Here is a 22444-nt window from a genome sequence, read left to right as displayed (position 1 = left end):
GCATGAAAATCTTTATAGATTCTTTATTACGACCCAGCAAAAACAAAGAAAACAATTCTCCTAGACATCTGGAGAAGAAGCCAAGATGTTGATAAGTTCCTCCTCATGTTTCTATTTATACGTAAGTAAACCGAGTTTTCGCTAAACCTATTCTTGGCTTCTGTTTTGTTTTGGTAAGTAAATTATCTAACCCTTGCAAAAATGCAGGAAGTGCTCTTGAAATCCAATAACTCTTAAACATCTTGACTATAGCTAAACCTCCGAGGAGGAAGAAAAAAAAAAAGTTTTAGCAGCTCCAGTCTGAAAGAGGAGATTGACTGAACTACACAATGAAAAGCATTCCTGCCCTTGGCTACCATAATTAGGCGAAAACTGGGATTTACATTTATTCCAGTCGCAAACACTTAACCTTATTCTTTACCTCTTTCTCAATGTGACAGCATGGGGCATACCATGGATATATTTCATTAGGCAGAGGAGAATCTGCAGGACTGATGGATCCGTATTCATAGCACATTATCAAACTATAGATGTACGAGAAGCAGCGGAATTTAATATTAAGGTAAGTTGATGGACCCCTAACGCCAGTGAATGGAGGGTTAATGGGTGGTCTCGGAGAAATTCTAAGCTAATGAAATCCGAGGAATGTTGCACATTACATTCCCCAGCTTGTAGATTTTTTTTTTTTTGCAGAGGTCACCACTTTGGATAGCTCTGAACTGATGATAAGTCTTTAATTGGAGGTAGCAGCTCAAGGGACTTGACTCAACAAGTCTTCCCAAGGTATTCCAGTCATAAACCATCTCTTTTAAGATTCATCTCCGCTAAAGAAAAATATTCGAAAGCAAGATGCTACAATGGGAAACACATGATGGACTTTTTATACATAAAAGATGTTTTACTTGAATGAATGCATTTTGGATGTGGTGGAGAACAAGTAGATGGTGACTTGTGTTTAGCTGAGAGGTCTGAGGAGCAAGATATGTCCACAGGATGCTAAGAAATGTAATTTCTCTAGTATTATATTTATCAGTTTGTGTTGTGGATGGGTTGTTGTGATGATATTTTGTACTTCTTCTTGTATTTTTGCTCTTTTATTTTTGCAGATAACCATGCTGAGTCAGTGGTCCTTCACATGGATGAGTTGCCTGCTATTTCTGCCTGTATGCTATGGAGTTCCAGCTGAGAGATGTCCTGGGGGTCAGTCCTGCACTACCAGTCCCATGGACAATGAACAGTCAAAGCCATGTGTTGGTGCCAGGTGCCCAGCTAGAGTAAGCAGAACTTCACACTCCTACCAGCAGACAGCTGGCGCTGATATCCTTTACCAGCCTGTGAGAGTGAACCAGCAGACACCAGCATCCACAAGAGTTGACTTCTCCAGCAGTCCTGACGGTTGGGGTGGAACACACAGTAACGTCACCAGAGATTGCAAAGGAATTGAATGTAAACTGCCCCTGAGGATCCGGCTGAAATCTCGAAGCAGAGTTCCCTGTACTGGGGAAGGGTGCACACCTGTCGACGGTCAACAGGGTTTGGTGCGGATGTCAGACCGGGCAGCTCACTTTATTGGGGAGGTACCAGATCTTCAATTCTCAAATGCTGAGCTAGGAGGTGCTCCACTGGGAGTTCAACTCACCTGCGACATAAAACCAGGTAAGGTTGAAACATACTCAGAATACTCAGAAATACTCTCGTGTTTCAAAATTTTCTAAAGTCAATTTTGGATAGGACCTTTACCTATCCACTCCTGCAGCCATTTTCTTTTAATTGCGCCAATAATCTGATTGAAATATCCTACCATTTGAGCCTACAGCTCCTAAGCAGACCTATGTGTTTCCATGGTTACAGACTACAAACAAATTACATGTAGTCTGATCTTGCAGTCAAACTAATTTTTGATAACATGCAGATGTTAAGAGGTATAATTGTAGGCTGAAACTATGCACAGGTCTGTGATTGTCTCTAAACCTAGATACATATTGCTTTTGCTGTGATGAGTTATTCAGATAAGTACTTTTATTATAGTGCCCACTTGTGTTGAAATCTTTTAATGCATCCACTCTGCTCTGCAGCTGAATGGGCTAGCTAGTCATCAGCAGCTTCTCCTTGTTACTTTTGAGAGACAATGAAACTTTATCTTTATACTTGAAATTCATGATGGATTTTATTTTTTTACAAAAAAATTGCAGTAAAAAAGTTTTAGTGAAGGAGGTCACAGGGGTGCGTCTGTGTTTTTCACTCGAACTAGGTAACATCCTCACGGCCATATATGAGACAGTTAGTTTGAGTCAGTAGACCTGTGATCGGTCCAGCACATAAGTTTGAATTGAACCTAAGAGGATAGTGTTGTGAACTGATCTCTACAGTGTGGATAGTCAAGAAAGTATCTACTGTCTCAGGGAGGGCAGAAAAAGACTATAGATAAGCAGGAAATACATGAAGAGGATTTATGCACAGGATAGAAGCTTTGCTGATCTAGTGAAGACAGCAGCACCCTGAATACACAGAGATCTCACATCCAACATGTATTACTGGGAGGGACACTCTCAGAAGGGAAAAGTCTGAAAGTATTAGAAAGCAGAACATTTCCTATCAGGAAGTATGAAAATAAATGATGGAATGAAAATTGTACAATTTGTCTAGGAAAATTAATTGAAACTGTAAATCCTTTGTAACATGGAATGATATAAAACCATTTTGATGAGGAAATTTATATTAGCTACAAAGAAATCAGAGTAAATGTATTAAAAAAGAGACAAAAACAATGATTTCATTTTTCCTGAATAAAATATCTGCAGTTTTGAGTCATAATGAATAAAAGTTGATATCACCTTTAGCACATAGTTTGTTTTGCACATTACATTACAAAGTAGTTACAGAGATATCTGAAGAACATTCATGGCTGTTTGCAGATATTTTGCAGGGTTTCCAGGCTAGAGGCTATCTGCTGGATCATCTGGCACCAACTGAAGCAGGTCCAGGCCTGCAGACGTATGTGGAGATCTTCACATACTCAGGGCATTTTCTGCTGTGGGACTGTCAGTATTTCTTCGGATTACTGATGTTGATTTCATAAAAGGAAACTGGATGACAGGTCCTGAGGGAGGAAGTGATTAAATGTTTTAACTCTATTAATATGTTTAGAACAGGACAATGACGATTAATAGAGCCTACTGCCGGCCATTTATGTAGTTTTTGGGTAGACAATTCTTCGGGTTATAAAGTTTTGAAAATTTTCATGAAATTTCTAGTATTTCATGGTCCATGTATCACGTTCTCAGTAGTTATCCTAAAAGCCTTGGTACAAACTAACACATGACTAGGCCAGTGACAATAACTAGTGGTAGGGGACTAAGCAGGTCTTGTTTTTCTTTTTCACAAGACTTGTTTTTTGTGGGCCGATTTATGAAATACATTGGTAGCATTTCTAATTACCTAGTCGGGTGCCTAGAAGAGAAGCATCCGATGACGTGCTCTTCTAGTCAACTGACTGCTGCAGCCTATGATTGTCTGCAGCGGTCATGTGACTTCCCAATGGAGCAAGCATTGTTTCCGGAGCTGGTGCTGACCTCCAGAGCAGAAGCGCTAGTATGCCTCTGTTTTTCTTATTTTAAGTGACTCCATAACTATAAAAAAACCTTTTTTTTCTACTTTGGACAACATCTTGTGTCTTGTGATGTCACCATACAGGGTGTTGTGATGTCACCAGACAGGGTATTGTGATGTCAGCATTCAGGGTGTTGTGATGTCACCAGACAGGGTGTTGTGATGTCACCATACAGGGTGTTGTGATGTCACCATACAGGGTGTTGTGATGTCACCAGACAGGGTGTTGTGATGTCAGCATACAGGGTGTTGTGATGTCACCAGACAGGGTGTTGTGATGTCACCAGACAGGGTGTTGTGATGCCACCAGACAGGGTGTTGTGATGTCACCAGACAGGGTATTGTGATGTCAGCATTCAGGGTGTTGTGATGTCACCAGACAGGGTGTTGTGATGTCACCATACAGGGTGTTGTGATGTCAGCATACAGGGTGTTGTGATGTCACCAGACAGGGTGTTGTGATGTCACCAGACAGGGTGTTGTGATGCCACCAGACAGGGTGTTGTGATGCCACCAGACAGGGTATTGTGATGTCAGCATTCAGGGTGTTGTGATGTCACCATACAGGGTGTTGTGATGTCACCATACAGGGTGTTGTGATGTCACCATACAGGGTGTTGTGATGCCACCAGACAGGGTGTTGTGATGTCACCATACAGGGTGTTGTGATGTCACCATACAGGGTGTTGTGATGTCACCAGACAGGGTGTTGTGATGTCACCAGACAGGGTGTTGTGATGCCACCAGACAGGGTGTTGTGATGTCACCAGACAGGGTGTTGTGATGTCACCATACAGGGTGTTGTGATGTCATCATACAGGGTGTTGTGATGCCACCAGACAGGGTGTTGTGATGTCACCAGACAGGGTATTGTGATGTCAGCATTCAGGGTGTTGTGATGTCACTAGGCAGGGATTTGTGATGCCACCATACAGGGTGTTGTGATGCCACCAGACAGGGTGTTGTGATGTCAGCATACAGGGTGTTGTGATGTCACCAGACAGGGTGTTGTGATGTCACCAGACAGGGTGTTGTGATGCCACCAGACAGGGTGTTGTGATGCCACCAGACAGGGTATTGTGATGTCAGCATTCAGGGTGTTGTGATGTCACCATACAGGGTGTTGTGATGTCACCATACAGGGTGTTGTGATGTCACCATACAGGGTGTTGTGATGCCACCAGACAGGGTGTTGTGATGTCACCATACAGGGTGTTGTGATGTCACCATACAGGGTGTTGTGATGTCACCAGACAGGGTGTTGTGATGTCACCAGACAGGGTGTTGTGATGTCACCAGACAGGGTGTTGTGATGCCACCAGACAGGGTGTTGTGATGTCACCAGACAGGGTGTTGTGATGTCACCATACAGGGTGTTGTGATGTCATCATACAGGGTGTTGTGATGCCACCAGACAGGGTGTTGTGATGAGACCAGACAGGGTATTGTGATGTCAGCATTCAGGGTGTTGTGATGTCACTAGGCAGGGATTTGTGATGCCACCATACAGGGTGTTGTGATGCCACCAGACAGGGTGTTGTGATGTCACCATACAGGGTGTTGTGATGTCACCATACAGGGTGTTGTGATGCCACCAGACAGGGTGTTGTGATGTCACCAGACAGGGTATTGTGATGTCAGCATTCAGGGTGTTGTGATGTCACTAGGCAGGGATTTGTGATGCCACCATACAGGGTGTTGTGATGCCACCAGACAGGGTGTTGTGATGTCACCATACAGGGTGTTGTGATTTCACCATACAGGGTGTTGTGATGTCACTATACAGGGTGTTGTGATGCCACCATACAGGGTGTTGTGATGCCACCATACAGGGTGTTGTGATGCCACCAGACAGGGTGTTGTGATGTCACCATACAGGGTGTTGTGATTTCACCATACAGGGTGTTGTGATGTCACTATACAGGGTGTTGTGATGCCACCATACAGGGTGTTGTGATGTCACCATACAGGGTGTTGTGATGTCACCAGACAGGGTGTTGTGATGTCACCATACAGGGTGTTGTGATGCCACCAGACAGGGTGTTGTGATGCCACCAGACAGGGTGTTGTGATGTCACCAGACAGGGTATTGTGATGTCAGCATTCAGGGTGTTGCGATGTCACTAGACAGGGATTTGTGATGCCACCATACAGGGTGTTGTGATGCCACCAGACAGGGTGTTGTGATGCCACCAGACAGGGTGTTGTGATGTCACCATATAGGGTATTGTGATGTCAGCATTCAGGGTGTTGTGATGTCACTAGACAGGGATTTGTGATGCCACCATACAGGGTGTTGTGATGTCACCATATAGGGTGTTGTGATGTCAGCATTCAGGGTGTTGTGATGTCACTAGACAGGGATTTGTGATGCCACCATACAGGGTGTTGTGATGTCACCATATAGGGTGTTGTGATGTCACTAGTCTTACCGTTGGGATGAAGAAACTGCTGGCAGTAGACCATACCGGCTAATGTCTTTATTTATATCTCCCCTCTCACAAATCTCCATTTCAGACCCCAGTTTCGAAAGAAAAACAACACTTCATATTGAAGGATTTTCCTCTTTCTGTTTGTTTTGTCTGGTGCCTCGCTCTTACAGCTACTTCTTTATGAGACTTCATTAGTATTGGAGGCCATGCATCTTGCTCTGTTCTGCATTATCCTGAGTTATGTGTCCGGGGTACCATGCAACTGGAAGGAAAATTTGCTGAAAGGCAGCATTATGGTTCCAAGTATCAGGTTGCTTTCCCGGGGGCTGCTCTCCATTTGATGTGCTGAGTGATTGTTTAATTATCCACTGCAACAGTGACCGGCCGGCACTAAATAGGACTAGGCACAAATATAGTTATATATATATAAAGCACAAACTATTTGTGTCTATATGATATTATTATCTCAGCAAAAATCTCATCAAAAGTAGATTGCAGAAAACATTGTGCATAAAACAACAATTTTAGATTATCAAATTCTAAGAAACACATTTAGTAACAGAAATGACTAGTAATTTTAAAGGGGTATCCCATCTCTGTAACTTGCCCCTATCTAAAAAAAATATATATCTGTATTGCTCACTGTGAATGGAGAAATGGAACCATATTCACTTCTATGAGAGTTTGAAAATAACTTAGAAAAGGAATATCAGACACTTTTATAGTAAACACAGTGATATCACAGAACAGGGATAATAAACAAAGTGATGTCACAGTAAAGTGAGTAAAGTAATATTAGATAGGTGGATGGTAAGACTTTTGTCACCCATGGCGGTTGATGGGGGCGCAACACTACGTACAATGCCATACTTTTAGTAACTTCCTTGATATTGCTGCTTTGTCTTATTTATTTGAGAGTTAAAAAATACATTTGTAAAAGCATGTAGCTCACATCTAGCCCGCTGACCATTACAATAGCTGATTGCTGTGGCTGCTGAGAATTGGACGCCCATTGATCTAATTTTTATGGTCATTAATTTTTGAGAACCCTTTTAATTTTCATCATATTTTTGCTTTCATTTGAAACAATTCTTGGGCATAACTTGTGTCGCTCAATGGAACTGTTTTGGGGCCAACAGATAGAGTGACATCAGCAATATAATGCGCATCATGAAAAAACTAACAAGCATTTGAGGAGAAATGCTATCCATGAAATTACAAGTTTTTTTGATGGTGCAACAATGCTTGTTTCTCACTGTTTGGAAATGAGCAAAACATTTGAGGTATTTGTCTGTGATCTAAGGTATCACAGCACTGTTCCTAATCATCAGAGTCTGGCCTGCCACTGATTCAAAGTGAGATATGTCTGTTTAGTATAGTGCTATGTGTTAGGAACATATGTTCTGCATTGCCGCAGGGCACACAGATGTTTTCCATCTATTTAACTTTCAATTAGATGGCCACTTAATGCTAGGATTACATTTTAGGGACCTCAAGATTAAACAGTACGTACACTGGAAAATGAATTAGGAAATTAACTTTCCCAAAACTTGAGATCTCAATGGTGGCTCACTGTCTGCATGACTGACCAAGGGGCCATCCCATCCTCCTGTAATCCTTTTGTAAAAGCTTTTGTCCATTATCTTTCTCTTTGTTGTTGGCATCTTGTTTTTAACTGGACCTATGTCATGAGAGGCCCAAAGGTGCTTAATAAAGGGGACATAAACTCCAAAGGGAGAAGGGATAGCAATAGGAGAGATGTTAAAAAGGATAGTAAACTGCATCTTCTTTATTTATACCCTAGGCTCTCATACACATTAGACCTAAGTCTGCTGAACCCGCCAACATCAACAGGTACGTCTGATGGTCTAATGTGTATAGGGGCACCAGCCAAATGACGGTCGGGAGAGATGTTGATCAGGCATGACCGATTTTGGATTGCCGATTGCAATGCTCAGATAAGCCGCTAGTCAACTCGTCAGTCAGTGGCTTTCTCATAGAGAACTCAGGATTATATTAAATATGTATAGAATTTGTATATAATTTGGGTTTAAGGTATGATTTTATTTTAACTATACCCAATTATAGCCTGCTTTTTAATAATCTTATAGTAATATCCTGTTAGTAATATTTATTTTTTGACAAATCCACCTTTAATCTATTGCCATACTGTACATTATGCCATGTTTAAAATGATATGTCCCGATTCCTATAAATTACCAATCTATACTTTGATCTGAGTACTGATGTTAAACACCTTTAGTATTATAGAATGTTCACCACCTGATTTTGTGTCAACTCCAACTATGATATAATACAATTTTTAGAGTGACTCAAAAATACTCTATATAATTTTTCATAATAATTATTGGTTAATATGCCATTTAACTCCTACTAGGGTTAAAATTGAACCTCATATAGCTTTCCTTGCTATTCATCCAACTATACATCTAATTATATGCCAAAACTGCGTCAGGGTTTATGCCCATTTTTAAATATAAACCCTATTAATGTGCTATTACGTTCGGTTTGATTCTATCTAAAGTTAATGCAACTCTAATTAATCTGTTATCGTATTGGGTTTTATTTATCTAGAATCGAATAACATTGCTAACCTTGGCGCTACAGCCAGAGCCTAAATTTATCTGATTTGTTTATATTATGGCATCGCAATACATCTATACGATCATAGGCTATGATTCTGGCCAAATTAATTGCACTACATCAGCATGATATCAATGCCCGATAAAACTGCCGTACGTCACTCCAGTATTCTGAGATAGATACTGGTTGCACGATTGGCAACAGGCAAGCTGAAAGACATAACAAGGGAGAATTAAATCAATATAGACAAGAGACAGTCCCTCGTTTGCCAATTTATTAACCCCGCAGCTCTGACGTAGTACATTGCGTTCCCATGACGTCCACTGAATCTGTAGTACAACCTATAGAGCCTCCTTTTGAGAATGAAGCTTCAAAAGCCACTCCTAGTCAGGCTGCGCTCATCGAGACCTGGTGAGAGTGGTGATGACGTCAGCAATGTTGCTGACATCACCGCTCTTACCAGGTCACACAGCCCCCAGCTGTCTGCTTTACAATAACTTGTTATCAAATAGGTTATTTGATAGGTTTAAAAAAGGTTAAAAACACCCTTTAGTGCCACCGAAAAGGCACTAAAGGGCACAACTTTATATTAATTATGAGGGTTGACATTAATCTAAGCTCTCCCGCCTAAAACAACTCAATGTGTTGAGCATTGCATCCCCGGGTCTGCTCTAAGAACCGATGACACGATGCGACAGGGCCAATCACAGTAATGCCAGTTGCCAACATGGCTACAGTATTACCATGTATCGCGGGCAATCCTTGCATGTTTACTGGCTGTCTTGAGCATGGCACTCGAACATCCGCGATACTCGATCAAGTAACAAGCATGCCCGAGCACCCCAATGTTCAATTAAGTGTTGAGCAGTGGTGAGCACGCTCGTTCATCCCTAGCGGAGAGGCATCCCTTCCGATTTCCATAATCACCCAGCAACACAATTGCGAGATGCATAACTGTATGGATCTAATATCATATTTATTCCCTTACAGTAAACGGTAAAATTAAAAAAATGAAAACAAAATGTCAGAATCGTTGTTTGTTGAACACCTTTAATCATGTTTTTTGATTGCCTTTCAAGCTGGTATAAATTAGATAAAAATCTTGCACGATTGCGAATCACGTTTTGTACTTGTAATGTGTAGGACTAAAGTTATTACTGCAAAATTCTGACAAAATTTCATATTTTAGGAGAAAATGAAGTTCCATCAGAAGATGCTCTTATTCTTCAGTTGCAATTGGCCAAAGGCCAGGAAAAGTTTGTGGAGTCGTTGAAAATCCAACAAAAGACCATAACGGATTTACAGCAGAAACTATCTGAACAGCAGAACTTACTGGTTAACCAGCAACGAGAAATTATAGAGCAACAGAGGAGAATGTATGAGCAAATGGACATGGTCAAAATCCAGTACAGTATCCTGTTTGACACCGTAAAGCAGATGTCCTTCCAGAGTCTCCAGGAAGACATACAGCAGTATTTTGAAGCACATCTCCAAGGGTTGCAAAACCAAGTTCGGAACCATCTTCAGAAAACATACTCTGTACATAAGATGGATGTGGACGCTAAAGTGATTGATGTCGAGGAGCCTCTACCCGAATGTGGCATCTGCGAGAGTGATGAGTTTTGCAACTTTCAAAAAACACCTCCTCTATGTGAAAAATGTACCTTGTGTCCTGCAGGATTTTTCCAACTATCTGAGTGTTCTGAAAATATTGATCGCATTTGTCAAGTAAGTAAAAATGTTATTATGTTACAAGAACAATCATTAAATTAAAAACCTTGCACTTTAGGATTGACTGTAGTATCCAATAGGGCATAATCAGAGGTCCAAGAGTCTGTGATTCGAGAGTCAGAGTTAGTGGTGTTAATTGGTATTTGTTGATGGAGAGTGACACTCATGGCTCCCAAATTGGGTTATATCTCTGGACTTGTCTTCCCTTTAGCACATTAGGAAAGTCATTGGTCGGGAATAGGAAAGGGAACTGCCAGCAGTGGCTTTTGATGATTTTACCAAGTCCATTCGGTGGGGGAGAACATCCCTCAGACAATCATTATTAAACTCATTGATAGCAGCCAAAGCTGTAAGTGCGGGAATTTCTGTGCGTAGTGCTCGTACTCCATACAGAATGAATTGAGATATTTTAAAAATGTTTCATGTTCGTTTTCAAATGTTGTTCATCATTTGTATACAATTAGCATAGCTATTGAGCCTGGGGTTTTCATAAATCCATGACTTTTCCAAATTGATGTTACAAATTCAATATAGAGGAGTGTATGTTCGTAGCTCATATGCTATCATGTACTTTGATGTAAGAAAAATGATTATAATTGCAATCATATAAGTTGTCACCTTAGAAAAAGTCAAGGACATGAGATTTTTTTTGGACTCTTGAAAATGTGCCCTATTTTTATGCGCTGCCCAATATTTTACAGATTGTTAACACCCCGAGTGTTGAAAAACTAATGAAAATGTCTTATTTTGGTCCCGTTATGCTAAATTTACTGGCGTCCAGGATTGTGAGATTATGGCGTTCAATATGTAGAGTTGATGGTCACTAGTAAGTTTCTAATGACTTGGCCAACAGTATATGAATAGTCCATAAAATTATTTATTCTATGGATATAACATGTTTATCTAGCCCAGACATATATGCATGCTCGTAGATAATTTTTTATTGCAGTACTAGAGTGGTGCTACTAATGTAAGATCCCTGTACCAAGTCTCACACTTTCCAGCAGCTGTCTATCGTCACTGCTCCAGTCGGTCTCCAGCAGTTTGAGACCTACCGGATCACTCCAGTGTTTGCTGGACCTAGCCAGAAGTCATTTTTCGACTTATAGACTTATACTGAGAGCTTGTGACCGTTACTTCTGACTTCTGGGTAATCACATGATGGTGACGTGGAACTGGCATCAAAAGCTTTGACAATTTGCAAACCTTTTACGCAACACAAGGCAGCGCAAAATATTTGGGAGTTTTGTGACTTTTCATGACGTTTTTGCTCAGCGCCAACAAAGTGATGTCCGCTCATCAAATTCATGACAAGCAATGAGAAAAGAAAATAATTCAATACTCAGGTCCTGGACTGGCGCCATTCCTTTGTATGTGCCACTGTGCCAGCTGTTGGTTTTGAAGGATCAGCATCTTGACATCACTAATCGACTGAAGCCTTCACATTCCATCTGAATGTAAGAAGCTACCATGGATGGAATGTAACCAGTCAGTGTCCGCTGATTGGCTGCAGCTGTCATATGATGCCTCCTAGGGTGCTGATGCCCTTAGATCGGTGTGTGACACATTTGTGAATGTAGATGAGCAACACCAGTACTGGAGATGAATATAGTATTTTTTTTTTCTTACACCACCATGGGCTCATTGACAAAAGTAGAGGCAACGCTCTAAAGAAAGCCCCTTAAAGGATTATTGGAGTATTACTTGTCATGAACTTGGTAGCTTTGTGTTAATCTTCACCATTGTATAACTAAAAGACAAAAACAGAGCACAATTTATCTAACATCATATTACATGGCAATAACTTTATTTTATTGCATTTTTGCTTAGGACAGAGATGAGTGCATGGATTCACCAAGTATCTGTGGTGAGAGGATTAAGTGCTTAAACACTCCAGGTACTGCTTTTACTCAATCCTAATGGAGGGTGGGATATGCAAAATAATTTTAGGTTAAAAAAAAATAAATATATAATGTATTAATTTAATGATTCATGCAGCTATTAATGTATATTATATTTAGCCAGGAATGTCCCCTCCCTAAGTATAGCAGAAATAATTTAGTTTTTTCCTGTTTGTCCCTATGCATTTCTCTATACATTTACATTATTGATTGTCAGGCTTGCTGAGTAGGTGGGTCTTTTCTGGGTAGTATTATGTGTACTGAGCAAATCAGGTTTCTCCCTCTGTAGATCCTCCCCCTCTCCTGCAGCCTCACAGACACACTGTGCTAGCGTTCCTGCAGCTTCACACCCCTTGATTCTATTTTATGGTGACAGAAGAGGTTGTGAACGGTGAAAAATGGTGACTTGAATGGTATTTTCTGTGTCTTCAAATTTACTACTGAATTATTTATAATCAAATGATACTATCAGCATACATGTATCCTAAAAGGGAACCTATATAAAGGGGTTGTCCAGTATTAGGTAACAAGACTACAGTCATAGACACAGTCTAGTCAGAACGTGGCCAGAAATATGCAAATTGCATAATTGCAGTCACACGACCCCCCAGTAACGACACTGGCACCGGAGAATCCTCACAGCGTGCATTCCGTGTGATGTGGGATTCACAAGTCTGCAGTTACACAGAGTGACTACAGACTTGTAGTCCAAGACTGGACAACCCCTGTAAGTTGCTTTATGCTAGGACAAGTCTTAGTAGCTTGCTTATCACTATTAAACATGTTCTGTTGCTGTTATTTTACTAGGTGGCTTCCGGTGTCTTGGGGTTGCTGAAAAAGATGCAGCTTTAGGGATTTGTGGAGACCAATACTTCTTTAATAAGGAGCTTCAAGAGTGTCAAGCCTGCTCTGAGTGCGAAGAAGGCGTTGTCACCTTTTCATGTACTGCGGATAGTGATACAGTTTGCACAGTTATCAGTGAAAGCAAATTATCGGAATCATGGTCAGCTAGCCTTTCTCTGCCGACATCTAAACCACCTGTCTCACAGATCTACCCAGGACTTCACTTAAAGATCAAAGAGAAGATGCATTGCGAAATCTTATCTCCTGAAGAAAATCAAGTGGTCTTCAAACAACACGGCTTGTTATGGGTGGATCTGAATTTTGCAGTGAAACATAACTGCAGGAATTTCCTTCAGCTGTCATTGAAACTTAACAACAGCGAAGAAGGTTATGAGATAAGTGGTTCAAGAATAGAACAGCCAGAAGGAAAATACTTCCAGAGCACGAGTGTAAGTTGTGCAGCAGAAGTTGAGCCAAGCCAAACTATGTCTGTGGTTCTAAAAAGCCCCAACCAGTTCTGTAACCAGAGTAAAGACTTACATGTTTATGACCTGAACACTCCACTTAGTTTGATTTGGCTGTCTCATGATACTGGAGCGGTGGCCATGAGTGCTCAGATGTCCACCGCAATGCATTACCAAACAAACTATCGGCCCACCTTCAAGATTATTTCTGTGTCTGATCCATACATGGTCAGTCTATCTCACGATGGAAGAAGTATTAAGTTAACGGAGTCTGGTGTAGTCAAATTTGTCTTTCAACAAGCCTTGTATTCCATGGGTCCGACTTGTGTGCGTGAAGGGTTTAATCTGATTTTTTACATCAATAGAAATGGCACAAACTCTGAATTAATTCAAGTTTTTAAGTCTGGAGTCAACTACCGAGACACGTCTATTTCAGGATCTGGAGTGGCCAAAGTTAACTCAGGAGACGTAATAAACTTTGAGGTTCTATCACCGGCTCAATGCAATGTTAGATATTTTGGTGAAAACTCTGGAATTAGCATGTTAAGTCTTCTCTGGATTCCGACTGCAATTTCCACCGCTATCACAGCCTCAGTATCTAGTTCTGGATTACCAACAGGAGCAGTGAGAAATAAAGTCTTGGGTTTTAGCCTGGATATGGCCAATGACAAGATAATTCAGCTTATTTCGACTGGTCAGTTTGCCTACAAATATTTCAAGTTTACCCAAAGGGGAGGTGTCAGTGTGTCTTTCAACCTGAAATTGATCCATTCCTGCAACGTTGTAAAAGTGACAATTAGTACATGGGTGAATGACCAAGTGCAACCAACTGTGGTTGCCCAGCAAATTGGTGGGCAGATGCCAGAAGGAAGTCAATGGACTAGCGTGACTCTACGGTCTTCATTTCATGTTGAAAATGGCACAATGTTATCAGTTTCACTTGACTGTGTTCGTGGTCGAATCAATCAGATCGCTCATGACAAAGGGACTAATTTGTCTATCCTATGGGTTTCATCGTAGAGCAGCCATGGTACACATTAGGCTGACTCTATATCATTGGATAAAGCCAAAAAGTCAGGCCATGCGTCTTGAGCTTCAGTTTCCACAGTTTGTACTTACTATTTGCAAACTAAGCAGATGGTGTGGAGGTGACTTGACATTTTGAAAACTGGGTAGGAAGTTGACACTGAGGATTATAGTCTGTTCATACCGAACGCCAATTTATCATATAGATTGTTGATTAATACTACTTCCATTTTCACTTAGAAATCATCTACATTTACAAACTGCATGAGGAAGAATGATTATTGCTGTTACTGTTCCCATACAGTTTGTATATTCTCGGCAGGGTATCCCCTGTATTAATGAGTAGTACCACCCATGACCAGTGATTCTTAAGCCCATATAAAAGATGTGACTGGTTGACAAAAGTGTGTTCACTCATTTATTGGCTGATTCCTGCCATTTTCACAAGTAGCAATGATTAGCAAGGAATGTTCTTGTGAATATTTAGTTGACAGATTATTTATGACCTGTGTAAAAGGACCTTAAAGTGAACCTGTCACCAGGTTTGGCCGATATAAGTTAAGGTCACCACCACCTTTCAGACCTGATATACAGCATTTCATAACTCTGTATATATACCCCCAACTTGACCTGAAAGAGAAGAAAAAAAGCTTTTATTATACTCACATGCAGGGCGGCCCGGTCTGAGGGGTGTCGCTGCTTCTTGTCCGGCGCCTCCCTCTCTCTCTACTTGCGATGCCGTACTCCTTGCTTCGTGTGGATAACGCGTCCCTACGTCATCCACACAGTTTCCTTGGCATCGCTCTCCTGTTCAGGCGTACTTCTCTGCCCTGTTGATGGCAGAGCAAAGTACTGCACTGCGCAGGTGCCGGGAAATGTGAAAGATCCCTGGCGCATGCGCACTGCAGTACTTTACTCTGCCCTAGTCAGGGCAAAGAAGTATGCCTGTGCAGGAGCTCGATGTCGTGGAGACTGTGCGGATGACATAGGGACACGTGATCCATAAGAAGCAAGAAGGAGCACGGCATCGCAAGAAGAAGGGAGGGGCCGGACCAAGAACAATGACACCCCTTGAACCGGATTGCCCCCCAGGTGAGTATAATAAAAGTTATTTTTCTTCTCTTTCAGGTCAGGTTGGGGGCAGATATACAGAGTTATAGAATGCTGTATATCAGGCCTGAAAAGTGGTGGCCGTATCTCATATCGGCCAAATCTAGTGACAGGTTCCTTTTAAAAGGAATCGGCAGAAAATAACTGTTCAAACAAAGCACAGGTGGTAGATACATCCTTGGCTTGGCCATCTCATTCATTCGATTCTCTTCTATATCTGCCCTTTTTTTCTCTCCTGTAAAGCCAAAAATGTCAATCAAGGAAGAGGAGATGAAAAGTAGATGGGAAGGTGCAATGAACTTTTTGGCCACCCAAAGGAACACCCAGAACCTGTACTTTTGCATTTTGTGCTAACAGACTCCCTTCAAGAGAACTACTTACTTTTATAGAAAGCTGTAACCATTGTCAACCACTTTGGATGAATGAAGCTGAGTATTCCCATGTAGAGGACCTTGACTGACACGACCCTAACAATGATGCAGGAACCCTATAAATTCCATAAAAGCTAACAAGTTCTACAATACTTTTTCCACCTATTTCATTAAAGGCCGAGTCCATAAGTAAATATCATATGGTTCATGTATTGCCTAAATTAAGATAATTAAACAGCACATCATGGGAAATCTCTGTAGAAATTCAATATAAATTTTTTGAGTAATAGAATACATGTTTTATGCTAAAAATGAAGCAGACTATTATAAAATGTGTCTTTTGTAAATATTAAGTGTTAGAAGAATGACACAACATTAGTAGGCAATAATGTATTATATTTTTAAAATATGCATCGAAAACATAAGAAATGACAAAGAACTTTTATAAGAGAAGTATATTACGGGGAATCAGGCCTGTTTTGCTGGCACGAAATGGTTCCTCCATTCATGTGTCTATTTTTGTAAATTCTTACATATATTTATATTTTATAAGAAATAACTGTTTTAATGCATTATTTTCATTGGAGGAGTCTATAGATTTAGGACTCATGTGCATGTTCATATTATTGCTTGGTGCTAAGTCCTAGTTGTACGGAGACAAAATATGCCTAAAACGTAATTATGCAATGCTCCAGTGGATAACGCAGGTACTGTATGCTGATTTTCCCCATGGAAGTCAATGGCGATGGAAAAATTACACCCATGTGTATGAACCTATAAACAGGTGTATATGGGATTTTCTCCTAGACTTCTAGCAGGGATGACATTGGAAATCATACATGTAGGATACTTATTATGGTGCGCCATATAGAACTCATGAAAGTACGTGCAATGGTACTCATGCGTAGTGAAAACCTAAGGGCACAACCAGTGCAATGTGGAACTTGATGCGCTTTGCACACCCATGCAGAATGCCCTATGATATGATTTATTGTATGGTCGTGTGCGTGAGGGCTTGCAAGGGTTTCAGATTGTACAAGATGAGATGATCACTTTAAATTGAGTCTTTTGTATGATTTTTTTAAAAGAATTTTAGACAGATTAAAAACTAGTTTAATAGCTCTAGTTGTGCAGTGAATAATACCGGTGCCTAGAATGTAGAATACTTGTATCATTTACAATGACATCTTTTTTATATCAGGAATTATATGTTTAAAATTATTTTAATAAATTGCACAGTTTACCGTACAGATTCGTAATTAAATCTTATTTCTACAAAGTACAAAGTATTTTGTCTCTTTTATTATTTTTTTAGGTGGGGATGCTGGGACCTCAGGGAGCCTCCTTAGTTTTTAGTCTAAAAAGTTTTTTCTTAGGACAGACAGACAGGTCATGGTCAGGATAAGTCAGCGAAATCAGATCAGTTAGATCAGAGGTGTAGCTAGGGTTTTGGTTCAGGAAGGGCAAAACTTCCGAGTGGGCCCCTAACCAGGTTACCCTGATTACAGCTATGGTGGTGCACCCTAATAGTGGATGTAGAAGAACATCAATAGATGACCGGGCAATTAACGTATTTTTCAGACTATAAGATGCTCTTTTCCCCAAAAAATTTTTTGGGTTAATGGGGGTGCGTCTTATAGTCGGAATATACTTACAAATACTGTGGCGGCAGCTGGAGTGTGGCGATTCTGTGGCGGCCCCGGTCCGACGCTGCAGGGCAATGATCACACTCCCTTCCCAGTCTGGTGCGGCAAGTTCGTCAGTGGTGCTCTGTGGTGCGGGGGGCTCTGCCAGCATTTTGTAAAAGCCCAGAGGCCCCCGTTGCCAAGATCTCAATCTGAGCATGCGCCACCCCCCGTGTCCATTTTCCCAAAGGCCACCGCATCACAGCAATGGATATACGGGGGCCTCCGAGCTTTCACCAAATGCCGGCGGAGCTCCCCGCACCACAGAGCTCCACCACCGAACCTGCGCACGTGCCGCACCAGCTGCACCAGCCACACCTGCCACACCAGCCGCACCAGCCTTGGATGGGAGTCATATCGCCGGACCACCCAACACCCGCTGTGACCACGCTCCACCAGCGCTGCCAATCCCCTCCAGTAAGCTGAATTCCGGCTGTAAGACAGACCCCCATTTGACACATTAATTTTTTTCCCTATTTTCCTTCTGAAAATTTGGGGTGCGTCTCATGGTCCGGTGCGTCTTATAGTTTGAAAAATATGGTACTGAAAATAATCTCTATACAAAGACCAACATTCAATATTACTGCCATATGCTGACCATATAGTGGTAGATACCAGTCCTGCAGAACATGTAATAGATTACAATACAGTTACAGAAAATGACTTACAGCTGATATTCTTTCTGGTGCAGTCGTTCACTTTTCCTGTCTTTTCCATCTAGCCCAGACCAACACAACAACTTCTCCAGCCAGGATTCATCTGCAGAGAATACAACAAAGACACATTTCACTTCTCTGAAAAACGAGCATGAACTGCACCTCCAAAAAATCATACATTGTTCTAATGCCGCCAGGCAAAGATATAGATAACTGAACATGAGGTTCGAAGTTTAAACATTCTGATTAGACTGTGTAAAGCCCACTGCCACATCACGGCAAACCTCTCAGTGAGTCTTAACTTTTATTGCTTTAAAGGAGCGGCGTAGTGCGCAAACCACTGTCACAGCGACAATCCACCAAATTTGATTTATCACATTTCCTGCACCGTCCTCATCCATTGCCAACCTGCACAAACTCCTCATCCTACTGATATCCCATACTGAGCCTTATTACTGCACCTACTATGTGCCCTCTAAATGGTAAAACAACCCTCATAATACTGTATAGTAATGCCATGTGAAAAGTGCATAAAAACAGTGCCCACATTTTGCCCCCTAGAAAGTAATAATGCCCTGTGTGCCCCTTTGACAGTCACAATAACCTGAGTTCCCCTATAGCAATAAGTGCCCACTTTACATTCAATAATGTCCCGAGTCTCCCCCTGTACAGTTCCCCTATACACAGTATAATGCCCCCTCACTGTATAGTACCACCCATACAGTATACTGACCCCTTAGTAGCCCCCAAACTGTTTAATGGCTCCAACACTGTATGATGGCTCCCATACTGTACAAAGACCCCACATTATCTCCAACACTGTATGATGGCCCCCTCACTGTAATTCCCACACTTTATCATGGCCCTCTAAATAGCCTCCATATAGCATAATGCGCCAGATAGTCCTCAGTATAGTATAACTAGCTATTGAACCCGTTTTTCGCCCGAGTGGCAAGCATTTTTATTATTACATTTTTAATTTTACGTCATTTTTTTAACCCCTTCATGACCCAGCCTATTTTGGCCTTAATGACCTTGCCGTTTTTTGCAATTCTGACCAGTGTCCCTTTATGAGGTAATAACTCAGGAACGCTTCAACGGATCCTAGCGGTTCTGAGATTGTTTTTTCGTGACATATTGGGCTTCATGTTAGTGGTAAATTTAGGTCGATAATTTTTGCGTTTATTTGTGAAAAAAATGCAAATTTGGCTACAATTTTGAAAATTTCGCAATTTTCACATTTTGAATTTTTATTCTGTTAAACCAGAGAGTTATGTGACACAAAATAGTTAATAAATAACATTTACCACATGTCTACTTTACATCAGCACAATTTTGGAAACAACATTTTTTTTTGCTAGGAAGTTATAAGGGTTAAAATTTGACCAACGATTTCTCATTTTTACAACAAAATTTACAAAACCATTTTTTTTAGGGACCACCTCACATTTGAAGTCACTTTGAGGGTTCTATATGGCTGAAAATACCCAAAAGTGACACCATTCTAAAAATTGCACCCCTCAAGGTGCTCAAAACCACATTCAAGTAGTTTATTAACCCTTCAGTTGATTCACAGCAACAGAAGCAACATGGAAGGAAAAAATGAACATTTAACTTTTTAGTCACAAAAATGATCTTTTAGCAACATTTTTTTTATTTTCCCAAGGGTAAAAGGAGAAACTGGAACCCAAAAGTTGTTGGCCAATTTGTCCTGAGTACGATGAATCCTCATATGTGGGGGGGAACCACTGTTTGGGGGCACGGCAGGGCTCGGAAGGGAAGGAGCGCCATTTGACTTTTTGAATGGAAAATTAGCTCCAATCTTTAGTGGACACCATGTCGCGTTTGGAGAGCCCCTGTGTGCCTAAACATTGGAGCTCCCCCACATGTGACCCCATTTTGGAAACTAGACCACCCAAGGAAGTTATCTAGATGCATATTGAGCACTTTGAACCCCAAGGTGCTTCACAAATTGATCCATAAGAATGAAAAAGTACTTTTTTTTCACAAAAATTTTATTTTAGCCTCGATTTTTTTCATTTTTACATGGGCATCAGGATAAAATGGATGCTAAAATTTGTTGGGCAATTTCTCCTGAGTACACCGATTCCTCACATGTGCGGGTAAACCACTGTTTGGGCGCACGGCAAGGCTCGGAAGAGAAGGAGCGCCATTTGACTTTTTGAATGGAAAATTAGCTCCAATCTTTAGCGGACACCATGTCGCGTGTGGAAGGTATGTAGTGTATGTCAGGTTGGTGTGTGTGGTGTAGTATTCACCACACACACCAACCTGACATACACTATACCAAACTACACACCAACCTGACGTACACGCCATACACATCCACCTGACACACTTCGTCAGGTTGGGGTGTGTGGTGTAGTGTACGTCAGGTTGGTGTGCGTAGTGTACGTCAGGTTGGTGTGTGGTGTAGTGTACGTCAGGTTGGTGTGTGTGGTGTAGTGTACACCATACACACACACCAACCTGACGTACACTATACCACACCACACACCAACCTGACGTACACTACGCCATACACACCAACCTGACGTACACTACATCAGGTTGGGGTGTGTGGTGTAGTGTACGTCAGGTTGGTGTGTGGTGTAGTGTACGTCAGGTTGGTGTGTGTGGTATAGTGTACACCATACACACACACCAACCTGACGTACACTTTACCACACACCAACCTGACGTACACTACGCCATACACACCAACCTGACGTACACTACGCAAGCGACGGTAGCTCTGGCAGAGAGGGATTGAAAGAGTGGGATGCTTGTATAAAAGTTATCAACGTACAGATGGTAACCTTTATCAAGCAGTGGGTGAACCAAATCCCACACTATTTTCCCACTCACCCCCAGAGCGGGTGGACATTCTGGGGGCTGGATCCTGGTGTCCTTTCCTTGATAAACTCTAAAGCTGAGCGTGTACCCTGAGGTACTCTCGCAGAGCTTATAGAGCTTATTCCCGTACCTTGCCCGTTTGCTGGGCAGGTACTGACGGAACTGAAGCCGCCCTTTGAAGTGGATGAGGGATTCATCCACACAAATTTCCCTTTGGGGAATGTACACTTCAGCAAACTTGTTGCTGAAGTGTTCGATGACAGGCCGAATTTTGAACAGTCTGTCAAAATTCGGGTCATCGCGGGGAAGGATGTCAGTGTTGTCCCTAAAATGAAGAAATTTATGAATCGCCTCAAAACGTTTGCGAATCATAACCATGCCATATATTGGAGTTTGATATAAAATATCAGTACTCCAGTATTGGCGAATTTCTGGTTTCTTCACAATCCCCATGTGAAGGACCAGTCCCCAATATTTCATCATTTCTACGGAGTCAACGGGATTCCAAGTAGTAAATGATGAACTTGGGTTTTCGGCAAAAAATTGCAGGGCGTACAAATTTGTTTGCTCCACCATGAGACTGACAATTGACTCGGAGAAAAAGACTTTGAAAAAGTCTATTTCCCTGAGGTTGGCAGTCTCAAATTGGATTCCTGATTGGGGAATGAAATCAGGAATCCGTGGAGCAAAATTTTCAGGGACGGGGGTCCAGGAGGGGGCACTAGTGCTAGGTTGGGCGTGACTAGCACTAGGTTGGGGGATACTCACCCTTGGCTGTGTGTCTTCTCCCCTGGGCTCCGGCTCTCCTCCGCTGGGCTCCGGGTGATTTCTCGTCCTGCGACATCTTGGGGGTGGCGAGTCCGTGTCACTGGAGGAGGAAGAGTGGGAGGAATACAGAAAAGTGGGGTCCTCACCCTCACTATCAGCTTCGGAGGCAAGAAAGGAATATGCCTCCTCAGCTGAGTACAGCCTTTGTGACTGGGACTGGGATGACTGGGATGAGCGGGACATTGTGTGTGTGGTGTGTGTAAAAAAAACTTTATTATAGTGTGCGTGTGTGTATGTGCGAGTGTTTGGTGAAACTTTCCACTGCAGGAGGGGGCTGTCAGGTGCGCGGGGGCTGTCAGGCGCGCGGGGGCTGTCAGGCGCGCGGGGG

General features: G+C 41.8%; 1 protein-coding gene and 1 long non-coding RNA gene across 2 annotated transcripts; one reads left to right on the top strand and one right to left on the bottom strand.

The window, feature by feature from the left end:
- The first annotated feature begins 366 nt into the window (after nt 1-366).
- LOC143781694 (uncharacterized) lies at nt 367-15197 on the top strand. Its single transcript, XM_077268424.1, has 5 exons — nt 367-562; nt 1107-1656; nt 9835-10373; nt 12207-12273; nt 13085-15197. The coding sequence occupies exons 2-5, from the start codon at nt 1113-1115 to the stop codon at nt 14602-14604; spliced, it is 2670 nt and encodes an 889-aa protein (XP_077124539.1). The 5' UTR covers nt 367-562; nt 1107-1112; the 3' UTR covers nt 14605-15197.
- On the bottom strand, nt 6072-6731 carry LOC143783409 (uncharacterized). The gene is made up of 2 exons (XR_013217151.1): nt 6685-6731; nt 6072-6441 (listed from the first exon to the last, which is right to left on the bottom strand). It is a non-coding gene; the product is annotated as an uncharacterized LOC143783409 (long non-coding RNA).
- Nucleotides 15198-22444: the final 7247 nt, after the last annotated feature.

This window comes from Ranitomeya variabilis, chromosome 6, assembly GCF_051348905.1.
Source record: "Ranitomeya variabilis isolate aRanVar5 chromosome 6, aRanVar5.hap1, whole genome shotgun sequence".
In the NCBI taxonomy this organism is placed as follows: Eukaryota; Metazoa; Chordata; class Amphibia; order Anura; family Dendrobatidae; genus Ranitomeya; species Ranitomeya variabilis.
The sequence above is the reverse complement of the archived record's forward strand: the minus strand, read 5'-3'. Positions and strand labels throughout refer to the sequence as shown.

Bases quoted from the DNA above. Each gene is read 5' to 3' on its own strand.
- LOC143781694 (XM_077268424.1), top strand. From the start codon at position 1,113: ATGCTGAGTCAGTGGTCCTTCACATGGATGAGTTGCCTGCTATTTCTG. The intron at 10,374-12,206 runs GTAAGTAAAAAT...ATTTTTGCTTAG, and splicing joins ATATTGATCGCATTTGTCAA to GACAGAGATGAGTGCATGGA. The intron at 12,274-13,084 runs GTACTGCTTTTA...TTATTTTACTAG, and splicing joins TAAGTGCTTAAACACTCCAG to GTGGCTTCCGGTGTCTTGGG.